Source organism: Anabrus simplex, chromosome 1 (assembly GCF_040414725.1).
Source record: "Anabrus simplex isolate iqAnaSimp1 chromosome 1, ASM4041472v1, whole genome shotgun sequence".
In the NCBI taxonomy this organism is placed as follows: domain Eukaryota; kingdom Metazoa; phylum Arthropoda; class Insecta; order Orthoptera; family Tettigoniidae; genus Anabrus; species Anabrus simplex.
The window spans coordinates 1,492,573,026-1,492,587,014 of record NC_090265.1 but is presented as its reverse complement, the minus strand read 5'-3'; the positions used below and the strand labels follow the sequence as shown (position 1 = coordinate 1,492,587,014).

The 13,989-nt window shown below is 36.3% G+C and overlaps 1 protein-coding gene across 1 annotated transcript in view; it reads left to right on the top strand.

Annotated features, from left to right (window-relative positions):
* The window catches only part of Cbp80 (Nuclear cap-binding protein subunit 1), a 191,935-nt gene that overhangs the window by 146,213 nt on the left and 31,733 nt on the right, over positions 1-13,989 (top strand). The window contains exons 12-13 of the mRNA XM_067137981.2: positions 11,097-11,335; positions 11,421-11,599. Coding sequence (XP_066994082.1) covers positions 11,097-11,335; positions 11,421-11,599 — 418 coding nt within the window. The remainder of the gene's footprint in view (positions 1-11,096; positions 11,336-11,420; positions 11,600-13,989) is intronic.

The window sequence follows — 13,989 nt, the reverse complement described above, 5'->3', positions numbered from 1 at the left end:
TCAAGTTCATACTTCATTTACAGCTGAGCACAATAAAACTTTCTTCATTGTTAACATCATAATACTAATAAAAAGTTAATTTATGCATATTTCCAACATTCTCTTCTTCAGGAAAAAGAAAGGAGCATTAAACAAGTAATATAAATTATTATAGTACTAGTTGTAAGAACTAAAAATATAATTCCAAGGCATAACACATCTGCTTTCTCTGAATTAACATGTGTACTATAACAAGATATGAGGATCATTCCATATTGACGGTTTTCACTTTACAAAAGTAAAAAATTAAGTGTATCCTCCTAATTCAATACATCATATAATTCCATCATTTAATGAAACATAATGTTGTACTTCTCATTTTAATATGAACTTTGAAGAACACACAATCTTTTATTCTCTGTTAGCAAAACAATGGATTGCAAAATGTTCTTTTAAGTGTTGGAAAATGAATCATCTTCTATTGTGTCTGAGGACAGATTTATATTGACTGAAACTGTGTTCAACATCAGAAGAAGTAATGGAGGCATGTTTGAACTTCACAGTGTTTGCTGGGGTTAAGTCCAACATTAACTTACACTTAAATCTCCACACAGCATTGCAGCAACCTTCCCATTTCTTTATATCCAGGCTTCTTTGAAAATACAATGTCCATCTTCATTTTTGCTATGTCTACAACTGTACCTCTACCACGATTCAGTTGTTCCACAGTATTATTTACAGTTTCAAAACTTTCAAACAGTGATAGATGCAAGTTTGGAGCCTTTTGAGTGCTTTTGTGATGCATGAAAATTATGCTGAATGTAACTTAAGTCATTCCTCACACTTGTGTCAGAGACAACAGTTTTTGCAGCTTCAGCTGAGCCTGCATCTTCAGAATCCATGGGATGCAGAAGTTCTTAATAGAATCTATATATTCAGTATAATATTCAACCAACTGCACCCACGTACCCCACCCAGTTAGAATTGATGACAATGGAATTTGTAGACATATTATTGTCGTCATAAGACCTATCTGTGTCGGTGCGACGTAAAGCTTGTAGCAAAAAAAAAAAAAATCTAGATATATTTCTTTCAAAAGCTGAACTCTTCTATTATCTTTGAGAAAAACTTTTTCCACTGAGGAAATCAAGCAATTTACTTTGGGATAAATGCCTCTTACCACTTCTGCCACATAATGAACAGCATGTGCTACACAAGTTAAATGAGTCCTCTTAGGATATACAACAGATAATGCTTCTCAAGCCTGTATCATATAAAGTGCAGCATCGCTAATAAAAAGTAAAATGTTATCATACTTAACGCCCTCTGACCGCAGGATACCAATAGCTTCATTGAACAGTTTTGCTATAGTTTTGTTATTGCACTTTTCTGGAATATCACAGAGGAAAAGAATCCATAATACTTAACAAACTTAACAAACCCATGATTATGTTGCCAGTTAGCCTGCCTTCATCTGTAGTCTCATCTGTGGAAACCCATATTGGACCATCTTTAATTTCTTGTCCTATTTTCTGAACAGTTTCATCATATATGGCTGAACAATAGGTTTTCCTGAACTTTAACTTATCCAGGGATGTCAGCAGAGATGAGAGCAGGCAGAAAACGGTGTTGAACTTGGATGTTACACTCGAAGTTGTTGGTTGTGTAGGAAACAATGGTCTCTGCTATGAATTTTGTTGTTTGTTAGCTTGATGTTTACTGGTTGAAATGTGTTGTTGCACCAGAAACCTTTGAGCAGATGTCACTGTACACTGGCACAAATTACAAAATAATATCTTACTTTCAGTTGATAAACTATCATCTTTAAATTCTGATACATAATTTTAAACTGGTTGACTGTGCTACTTTATATATATTTCCATTTATTAAGTAACCAACCTTCTATATTTACAGGCTGCCATAAAACAATGTAATACATATTAAATAGTATAAATGAAGTTCTATTAATTAAGGAAATCTCTAATATGTAATGGAAGACATGGTATTACACAATAATTAGTGCAGTATTTCCGTGCTGTAGAGGTGGTGTCTCAGGATCTTGATGGAGCCTCGGAAGACGAAAGTCATGATTTCGGGGATGCGCTTCGTTGGAAGTTTGAAGCTCTTCCACGTCAGGGTAAAGTGATGAGGTACAGTACCACGAGCTCCGATCATTATCCCTATTACTTTGATTTCCCGGTGGTATTTAGATTTGTAGTTAGGGATAGTGGGTTCATATATTTTACTTTATTTTTCATATTTTCCGATTGACCTCCTCTGACTGACCGCTATGGTGCTCAAACCGGCCTGTCAGATCTAAAATGAATCCCTGAGAACTGTTGTCTTTAAAGGCTATGATATCAGTTCTCTGTGAACTGCCATTTTTGGTAATTGTAACAGTGTTAATGTCTTCAATGAATGTCAGTATATAACTGAACACACTGTACTTGTAGACTTAGTGGTACATACAAAAACACTACAATCCATCTCACTGCTATTCAAACTGTGAATAACTGGTAGTGAACTAGATGGAGGTATGAAGCTATGAAAGGGAATGCCCGAGTTACGAAAATAATTGGGGAACCACTGGCACACTGTCGATGAATTGAATTTACCAAGTTGCAAAATTATGGTATAGATGCAGTCGGTGTTGTTAGGTAATGCAGCATAGCAGCTGCATAGTGTGATTCATATGCTCAGTGTACTGTCTGGCTAACCTCACCTCTCCTCCGGCTTCCCGCTTCTTTCTTTCTCCACACTGCTTATGAGCGTATCTTATCAGTTCAGATAGGGACAGACATGATTGTTGAGCTGCATACCAATTAAAACATTATATATATAAATTCTTAATTTGTTTCTTGATTATTGACAGGGCTGTTAATTTAATAGAATTAGCCTAAATATGGACTATATTGATTTTAATGACTAAGAATATGGAACATACAGCATGTGCTAAACTCAAAAATATGGAAAAATAAGGAAAATAAACAATGTATATTGTAACAATGTTAATGTCTTCAACGAATATCAGTATACAACTGAACACACTGTACTTGTAGACATAGTGGTGCATACAAGAACGCTACTATCTGTCTCGCTGCTAATTCAAACTCTGAATGATTGATAGTGAACTAGATGGAGGTATGAAGCAATGAAAGGGAATGTCCGAATTACAGAATAATCGGGGAACCACTGGCACATTGTCGATGAATGGGATTTCCTGAGTTGCAGAGTTATGGGACAGACACAGTCAATGTTGTTATGTAATGCAAGATAGTAGATCTACACGTTATGATTCATAAAGATAATACAAAACATAATTGATTTTGGTTTCCTAAATAGAAATGTATTTACATACAAATCTGTTCCCTGGTCATTATAAATCTTTTACTGTTATAAATACTCATGAATTTAACAGTATCAAGTCCTTAGAAAGGGTTTTTAGTGAAATACTCCATGAATCCCTTCAACATTGTTTTAAACTGAGTAACTCATTCAGACTAATTCACTTGTGCACTTCCATATTACTTATAATTGGAATAATTTTAAAATATGTTTATTCTTTATGTTCGCAAACTACCTGGCTCTATTTAATGGCATTTATAATATCCAATGAAGTAAAATTAAGTATACTTCTTTCTAATCAAATAAGTGTGTACTCTAATTAGTAACACTGGAAGATATTTTCAAATTCTCTGTTGAATTGTTATTATGTTTCATTTTGAGGGAATGCATATATTCCTTTTGGTGACTTTGAAACTGTTGAGTTTGAGTTAAATTATGTTGGCCAAATATTATTGTACATTTTTAAATGTGAGTGTATCTGAAGACTAGTTGTTAAGGAATACTGAACCTTTACCAGTATGGTAATTTTTTGTGGAAAAACTTCTCTTAGGGCCTTGTGTTATAATTATTGGTTCTTTTTATTAAATTATCAGACAATTCATTGAAACTCCCAAGTTGTCTATCAAAACATTAAAATACAATAGTAATTATTTTAAAACTTACCAGCAGTAGGAAATATGTTACTCTTGTGTCCATGTGTACAGAAATTGCCTTCACTGTCAGAATATAGATGTAGGCATTCCTCTGCAGAGCCTTATTATGAACACTCTTGCTTGATGTTAAAGTGTGATATGAGCATATGCCATAGTTGACCAAGTTGGTTTCCCTGCCCTCCCCACTCCATGTCCTCATAACTAGGAAACCGTGACCACTCCCTCCTCTCCAACACCTTGCACCTTCAAAACAACTGCTGTTAATTTGGCCAAGGACACTGACCTCATCATTTCTAAACAAAAATTCTGTGTTATTTAGATTTTCATTCTTCTTGAACATTTAATGCTTTGATGTTTGAACAAAGTAAAAACATATTTCACAAATATACTCAATCAGTAATGTGCATTTCAGATAATTCAGATAATTGCATTTCCTGTGAATTTTTCCTGTGATAGGCAGTATGGTAATTGGATAATGATACAACAGTGACTATTATGAATCATTATCACTTATCAGCTTTGCATATTGTTGTCCACTTGAATGCTTGAGTTTGGATTTGGTGGTAATTTAATAAAATTTATTATTATTTTTCTACAAATTTGTGTTTGTAACTGCCCATGTAAGAATTAAATGAGTTGATTTAGTTTTTATTAAAGACATCAAAGAGTCTACTGATATAAAAGCATGGAAATGGTACAGAACTACATTGCTACATTATATGTATAGCAGTATTTAATCAACAGTAGCACTTGAAGAACTGATCGTTGCTATGGGAGTTAATATATTCTTGTGGGAAATTAAGTTCATTGGTTATATTTTGTAAAAGTAGCTGTTGGTCTTTATTTGCTATCCAGAAATTTTGTACTGCACTTCACTTTCTCTGAGTATAGTTTACGTATATTTTAAAACTATGTATAATGCAACTTGGGAAAACAATGATTTATCAAATTGATCTAAAACATTAAACACAATGTGGGATCTGAAAATTAAATTGAATCTTTGTATATTGCCAAGCTGAGTGGTTCAGTTGGTAAAGCCCAAATTGACAGATTCGCTTCTGACTCAGACTGATGGTATTTGAAGGTTTTGAATTATGCCAGCCTCTTGTTGGTAGATTGGTACATAAAAAAATTCTTGAGGAACAAATATTCCAGCCCCTTGGCATCTCTCAAAACTGTTGGAAGTAGTGAGAGGGACATATAACCAAATACAGTACATCATTATGTAATATTATTGATCATTTCCAGACATTAAGAACTTCTTAGTTGTTTTTTAAACTTACCACTTCTTAAAATGATTATAAATTAAAACCCTTCCCTTGATGACTTCTGTACTGAGAGAGAAGAGACCATTATTTGATAGATTTTATCACCTTTAGGTAGTTTACTAGGTCTGGCTGAAACACCGAACTGGTTCCACTGTACTCCATATTAAATCCCGATTCAGTGCATATGAAATTTGAACTGGGTTAATTGTTAGTGATATCAGGTCATGCTCATTTCAGTCTGTTTTGATGTAGAAATGTAGAATTTCTACTTACTATGAGAAAAGATAGTCTTTGTGTAATGGAGTGAAATGAGCTTGACAAATGTGCTAATATGTGGTAAAAGCCATTGAAATATTTTTACTTACTTCTGTCCCCTTAACTTTATGCAATGTTAGTATTATTATATATTATTTAGTTAGCGTATGGCTTTTAATGCTGGGACCCATGAGCGACCTGCATGGCTAGATGTAAGATGATGTAGATAATGAGGTAGAGAGTGGATGAAAGCTGGTGTCAGCACATAGCCTACTCCAGTCAAATAACACCAGAGGGTCTGGTCAAGACCTAACATCTCCATCAGACAGACGAATCACCATCAATAGCGTCATATTCCCCCACTCCATATGAACACTGCAGAGGATTGGAATTGAACCTAGTGATTAGAAATTGTATACCACCACATTTCCTACCCTACCAGCCAACATTCTGATGGTGAAAATTTTTCTCATCAGTGGGACTCAAACCAGTTAACCTCAGTGTCAGACAATAGAAACTTGACACATTAGTTATGATGATGGCCACCAGATGGGCTACAGTATTAGTGATAGACTCCCTTAAAATCCCAATCCATAGGTATATAGGTCTTCAGTTCTCTTTGTTTCAAGAAACAAACCGTCACATGGGCTTTGGGCACACATTTTTAGATAAATAATAAAAAAACTGTACATTATTATTCATTGAATCATCATTGGAGAGAGAGAGAGAGAGAGATATTATTACAGAATTATTTTGAACATCTCCAAAAACTATAGAGTGGAAATCATTCTTATTTCTTAGTCACACCAGCAGGGGACATTCTGTTCAATGATAGAATAATTCAGTCACCAGCCTTGACAACCATTTCTCTCTCCATAGCACAGGATACTTCTGTTGTCTTGCATATATACAATCTCTCTCTAATATGACATATGGTAGATAAGCATGAGTGAGCTGTGTCCAAATTGGCAAGGCCATATGTTTTGACCTCATTGTGTTGAGAAAGCTTAGGATGTTGCATCTTCCTTTTGCTACAGGAATTACAACTGCTGTTCTTATGTAATTACAGGTCATGCTCCTTGTTAAGATTGTGTAATCTTCAGGATGAAACTGATTAGTGTTATTCTCTGCTGGTGTAAAATGTTTTGATTGGAATTTGTGGAAGATAATGATGTGGAATGCACACCTTCTCTGATTGAGTTTGGTTGTTTCAGAGTTAACATGCAAATACAGTGCATAGAGAAAATACAAGTTCAATGAAGTATGATCATGATCATCATCATCATCATCATCATCATAATTTCTTACCTATGTTCATAAAATCCTGAAAATATCTGTGAGGATTTCATATTTAGCTGTTAATAGAGTCTTTAAATGTGATTATAGAAAAGTAGGCTTACAATTGATAATCATTCATAAAATCAGTGATTAATGATTTCAAGTTAATGGTAAGCAGCTATGCTGTACTATGCATTGAGTATTCAGCCCAAGTGTAACAAAGCTTTCCACTTTGTCAACACATTACATACATTCATACATCTTAATTCCTCTGTGAATTAAACACCTTCACAATCCCCTGTTAGTAATTAGCTCTGTGGCCTCTTTTAGTTCCTCTACTATTATCAGTAAATTATTACAAGCTGAATAATTGTAGTCATCTTGGTCTTCATCTGCTTATCTTACCCTTCATGGCCGAATCTATAACAGTCCTAGGTAACCTGTCCTCCTGCATTCACATCACATGACCACACCATCAAAACTGGTTTATGCATACAGCTTCATCCATTAAGTCCATTTCTAACTTTCCCTTTATCTCCTCATTCCAGGTACCCTCCTGTTATTCCCACCTGTTTGTATCTTCAATCATTCTTGCTACTTTCATATCTGTTACTTTCAACTTATGAATAAGATATCCTGAGTCCACCCAACTTTCACTTCCGTACTGTGAAGTTGTCTGACCGGGCGAGTTGACCGTGCGATTAGGGGCGCGCAGCTGTGAGCTTGCATCCGGGAGATAGTGGGTTCGAATCCCACTGTCGGCAGCCCTGAAGATGGTTTTCCGTGGTTTCCCATTTTCACACCAGGCAAATGCTGGGTCTGTACCTTAATAAAGGCCACAGCCGCTTCCTTCTCACTCCTAGCCCTTTCCTATCCCATCGTCGCTATAAGAACTATCTGTGTCGGTGCGACGTAAAGCAAATAGAAGAAGAAGAAGTTGTCTGAAAACAGACTGATCTAAGTTAATTTCATCCAGGAGTTGAATTTTTATCTTACAGAATACCAGTAATATGAACTGCAAGCTCACTACATTACCTTTGCTGTACTTTGATTCAGTTTCACTCATTTTACTACCATCCTTGGGGAATACATCCAACACATTAAGTGAACTGAAAAATATTTGTTATTCCTTACTGATACCTTGTTTTTATTAGCATTGTTTGCTCAAGCCAGTGGGACTCTCTGAATTAACATGTGGACAGCAAAAAAGCTTTTGTACATTTAGTTTGATTATGTTTGAAAGTATGACTTCAAAACATTCCATATTCATATCCCTTCTCTTAAAATGACTAGCTGTACTGTAGTAATAAAGATAAACATAATATTGCTGTATAGGCTGCCTGAATGGCTGGTTCAATTTGTAAGCTGGGGTCATGTAAGCCATATGCATGTACTATACTGGGTATATTGACAGTATACTCTGCTTGTTATAGAGCATAATGCCCTCCCCATGTTGTATTTCTGAACCATCACAAAGCAGATTATCACCTCATGGACTCATGCCTAGGATTCCTGAGATAGCTTTTTCCAATGATTTTGGATATCCTGTAACTTAATTCTGAGTAAAGCAAGAAGGTGGGTAAATACTTTGAATTTAGAAGGTAACTGAATTTTGTGTTGCCCATAAAGTATATGTTATAAATTTCAGTAAGGTTCATTACACTGAGGTGTATAAATAATAATTTGGCAAAGTCTTTGCTACAGTAACTTTTTGTATTCTCATACTCAGAAAGGTGAAAGTAAAACAATCCTGTTTCTCTTTCCATATACTGTACTTGTGAGCACTCAATACATCCATTGCAAACCCACTGCTCAAGCTTCCTTTATAATCTCCACTTCCAGCTCATCTAATGCAACAGCATTCCCCACTTTCATCTTCTTAACTACCATTTCAACTAATTTCATTGTGATTTCTTCCCCCAGTTTTTCTCCTGTTTGTTGTTTCTTACCTCTGTGGTTTGATTCTTATCAGTTCTGACATTCAGTATCTTCTGAAAATATCCTTCTCACCTGTTCCTTATTTCTTGTGGTTTTCTTATTATTACTCCATCTTCATTCTCCACTGCTTCACACGTGTTCCAAAGTTGCATTAAACAATAATATTCACACTATTCTGTCAAAATTATATTAACTTTGTATGTAGTTAATTACACTGCTAGTTCTATTTATTGTGATCCGTTGCTATTAGAGCTTGTTCAGTGAGTTGAACGTCTGTAGGTCTGTTGGTATAACCTTAAGTTGCCCTACACATTATTCTTAGGTGGTGGTAAGCAACCAATGGTGATCAGGCAGCCAGACTATCCTTGTGATCTCCTGGCTACCGAACGTGAAAATGCAAGACAATCTTGCAAAATGTTCTGTTCAGAACCAACAAGCTAATAGAAAGTGTATTGGGCCTACATTCAGAACATATCAACTGAACGTAGAAGGTATAAGTAAATTCAAGTGCCAATATTTATCGAAATTCTTATGTGAAAAGATCAACGTGATTTGTCATTCCGGAAACTCACATTGCAGATGAAGACCATATATCATGTGGCAAACCTATACTACTTTGGCTATCCAAGCTAGTAACTATTGTTGTTCTGACTGGGAAGCTACCTCGCTTATTTAAACTAATGGGTATTGGTGCCATCTTGAACAAAGACAACAAATACCAGGATATTTTATCGGCACAACATACCATCATGAATATGGTGTAGCAACCTATGTGCAGAGTACCATTCATAATGTTTCACTGTTAACGACTAACATTGATGACAACATTTATAGAGGATGATTGCCTAGTTGTACTTGCTCTTAAAACAATAACCACCATCACAACATTCATACAGTTGTTACAAACCTCCATGGCTATATCATGTCCTTCAAGTGCAAGACCATCCTGCAATCTATGCTGGAGGTTTTTAACAACCACCACGAGGAATGGAAGTATGCTACCATTAGCATCAGTGAAGAAGAGTTGGGACTGAGGAACATAACATCCATCTTGTATTTGATGATAAAGATAGGACACATTTAAATCAGCTGCATGGGAACAGGAATACAACTGGGACCTGAGCTTTTCATCCAGTGACAAGAACTATCAGCCTTTGTGTGTTTCGCGGTAAGTTCTTCCAGATTTTCTGCTCAGTCAGTTAATCTTGAGGTTTGAATGCAGATCCTCTTGTAACTGTATCCTCACCCACATAGAAACTTTAGAAAAGCAGTCAGGCCCCATAAGAACTTGATGAATGTGTCCGATGAATACCTCTAACAAGAGACAATTGTGGGAGATGCCACGGCCAGAAAAAGCATATTCCAAGAGGTTTCAGGAAGGAATGTGTTCCCCGATGCACTGATACAAGTGGAAAGCTATACCTGTACAGGCGGAGGAAAAGACCTTCACCATGTTGCGACTGTGGCGCTGAAAGGCAGACTGTCACGCACATGGCTCAAGAATGCCCACTAAGATTGTACAGTGGTGAACTAAGAGACTTTTTTTTCTTCGGACACCACAGGCACTCCAGTACATTTCTTACAACTGAGCAAGTTAGCTGTGTGTCTAAAGTCACGTAGCTGTGAGCTTACATTCAGGAGATGGTGGGTTTGAATCCCACCATCGGCAGCCCTGATTGTAGTACCTTTGCTACATGTTTGATGTGTTCAAAGAAAATAGATGTAACACTGATTTTAGGATAAGCAAACTTGATCCTTTGTGGGTTTTCTCACTGTTTTGTGTATGATTTCTGCTTGTATTATTTACTTACTATACAATATTACATTAACTTTTATAAAAACATTTCTTTTAATATTTTTCTTACTTCTGTTGAAATGTTTTGTAAAGCACTGTCTGTATCCATGGAATTTTGGAGTCTTCATCTTTATAAATTATACGAATTGTTGCCGACATAAAGGGTATAATCATTCAAAATTGTGTTTGTTCAAGATCTAGAGAATACTAATACATTTATTCTAAATTTTAAAATATTATTGTTTCATTAAGCAACACTTGAGCACAGTCTCTGGGACCACACATTAACACAACAGAAATACCACATCAGTAGTTAAGGAAAGCACCTGATTTTATGTTGTTCAGGAAAGTGAAGTATTAATTCTATACTCCTGAGCTCTAAATTTTCTAGTTATTTAGTTCTTTGAAATTATTGCTAGTAGAGCTTGAGTATTGAATGCATGTCTTATTTGGTCACTAAGTTACTACAGTATTCTTCTTCTTCTTCTTCTTCTTTGTTTCTTTGTAAGTACTGTATATGAATTTTTTGTATATACCTTCCATTTTAATGCTAAATTATTACTCTCCTTTTTTTCACCCCCTTAGGATCACTGCCAGGAACAACATCAGCTCATCAGCTGGTGGTGTCCATTCGGCAAAAGTGCACTCCTGAAGAAGTACTTAATGTTCTTAAGGATCTCCCCAATCCTAGAACCGATGATGATGCAGACTCCAGGTTTAATCCTTTGAAAATTGATGTTTTTGTGCAGACATTATTGAACTTGGGAGCAAAGAGCTTCTCACATTCCTTTGCTGCTATATCAAAATTCCATTATGTTTTTAAAGTAAGTATTTTGAGAATGTTGTAATGTTTATTGTGTATGTGTAAAGCTTTCTGCACAATTGAAAATGTCTTCTCTATTTATATAGATACTTGCCGAATCAGAGGAAGCACAGATCTGTATTTTGCGTAACATGTTTGAACTATGGCAAAATCATCAACAGATGATGGTTGTCCTTATAGACAAAATGCTGAAAACTCAAATAATTGAGTGCTCTGCTGTGGCAAACTGGATTTTCTCCAAAGAGATGACTGGAGAATTTACAAAGTAAGTTCATATTTCTTATATGAAGGTATTACTTAATTTATAAATCTAAAGAGCTTATTTAAAGTGTTATAAGAAGTTCCGTATAGCGTGCCTGTTGGAGTGATGCAATCCTACTTTCATTTGACAAGCACAGGAACAACTCTGCAAGCAAGAGGGAATTTAATGGGATGCTATTGATATTGATGGGACTTATGGGAGAAGGAAAGTAGAACTGACTGAGTCAGCAAAGAGGATGCATCGGGACTTGTTGAGAATGAATTAAATTTGGGTAAAAGGAAATATCAAGAAAGAGGTAAGAGATTATAAAGTGTTCTTAACAGGTGTTTTATGGGGAAGGGCAATGTGTGGAATGGTTTTGTTCATAAGGAAAACAGTAGCGTGCAACATAGTTTCTGTTAGGCATGCTGGTGAAAGAATGGTATGAGTAAATTTAGTAGTTGCAGGATTGTTGGTGATTGTGAGTGAGCAGATAAAGATGAAGTAGACAAGTTTTATGAGGCACTGACTGATGTAATAGTATTCAGGGTCAGTAGCAAGGATGATATAGTGTTAATGGGTAATTTCAGTGGAAACATCCAAAATAAAACTGAAAAGTATGAGAAGGTAATGGGACAGTATAGAGAATAAATGGAAACTAACTGGAGCAGGAAACATTTACTGAACTTCTTAGAAGTGAAGCTTCCACGGTGTGAAGAATTATTTAATTTATTTTCCGGGTTGAACCGTGTTGTACTTGTACGCATATCACGTACAGTTTGCCGACGTTTCGAATACATTGCAGTATTCATTGTCAAGGCGACTGAAATACCCCTACTCGATCCGAGGTAATCAGTCTCCCAGGCAGAGTTACACTACTAGAGTGGCCTTGATCTTGGCCTTTTATATCCTAGCCTATCTGGCTGGCGTAAGCCCTGGCTGTCTCGCGAGGTTTCTGGAAAGTTTATGTCACAGCCAGGTAGCGGGGGCTTGCCCGCGCTGTTGTGTAATGGGGTTGCGGCCCGTGTGTTTATGTTGTGGTCTGTATGTCTTAAACTATGAATGATGGGCATCCAAGAATTACTGATTTTGTATCCTTCTTCTAAATTAATGTTATTCGGATGTTTCTTGATTTCGATAGCCTCGCGGATTTTTCTTTCCAGATTCCAAGGGATAGCTGCTAGGATCTTGGTCTTGTCAAATGATATTCCGTGCCTAGTTTCGTAGGAATGCTTGGCTACTGCTGAAATATCTGTGTTATGGTTCTTGGTGTGACGGATATGTTCTTTTAGGCGGGTGGAGATCAGACGTTTTGTCTCACCTACATAACAAGCTCCGCAGCTACATTCAATGTGATACACTCCAGGGGCCTGTAATTCTATTGTGTCTTTTACTGGTGGTAGATAGCGGGCTAGCTTACGGTGAGGTTTATAGATAGTTTTTATGTTGTATTTGTCCAGTATCTTGCCGATCCTGTCTGTAGTGTTTTTAATGTATGGCAGTATCGCTGTTTTCTGGCGGGTCAGTTCTTCTTTCCCGTTGTTTTCTCCTGCGGCGGTCTTTTCTTTCTTCTCTTCTGATTTTTTAGTGTAACTCTGCCTGGGAGACTGATTACCTCGGATCGAGTAGGGGTATTTCAGTCGCCTTGACAATGAATACTGCAATGTATTCGAAACGTCGGCAAACTGTACGTGATATGCGTACAAGTACAACACGGTTCAACCCGGAAAATAAATTAAATAATTTACTGAACTTCTATGTTAGTAAGAGATTAACAGTTGTGAATTCATTTTTTTAGGATGTTCATCTCCACAGATGGGGAGGTACCAAAACTGTAATAGACTACCTAATAACTGACTTTAAATTCAAGAAACCTGTGAGGAATGTACAGGTATTTCAGAGAGTAGTAGATTATATGCTTTGAATTATCACCAGGCATTAAGTTAAGTACATTTGCTGATTCATAAGGGTAGAAAATCTCCAGGAAGAGTATGTGGATATCATTAGCAAAGAGTTACAAACAATAGGCAGAAAGCAGGTTCAAGATGTCAGTAGAGAATGAATAGCAAGCAGGGATGCTGTAGTACAAACACTACAGAAATTAGAATTAGAATTTATTAATGAACATAACAGGCGTTCAGCCCCGTATACATGTTCACAATAATAATAAATAAATACTAACTACTGCTACTGTACACCTTGGCCGTGCCATGAAGCCTGTCAGATACTCCGGAAACGTGACCTCAAAAGTTAGGTCACCACGGTAGTCATCCTCCGTCTCTTCATGCCACGTCCAGCTACTCCCCTGTCTAATTCTAAATTCACACTTAAGCCACCCTACTCCTCCAACAGAAATTTACAAACAAAAATAATAAAACATCAATAACTAATAAAATTAATAAACGTCCTAACAA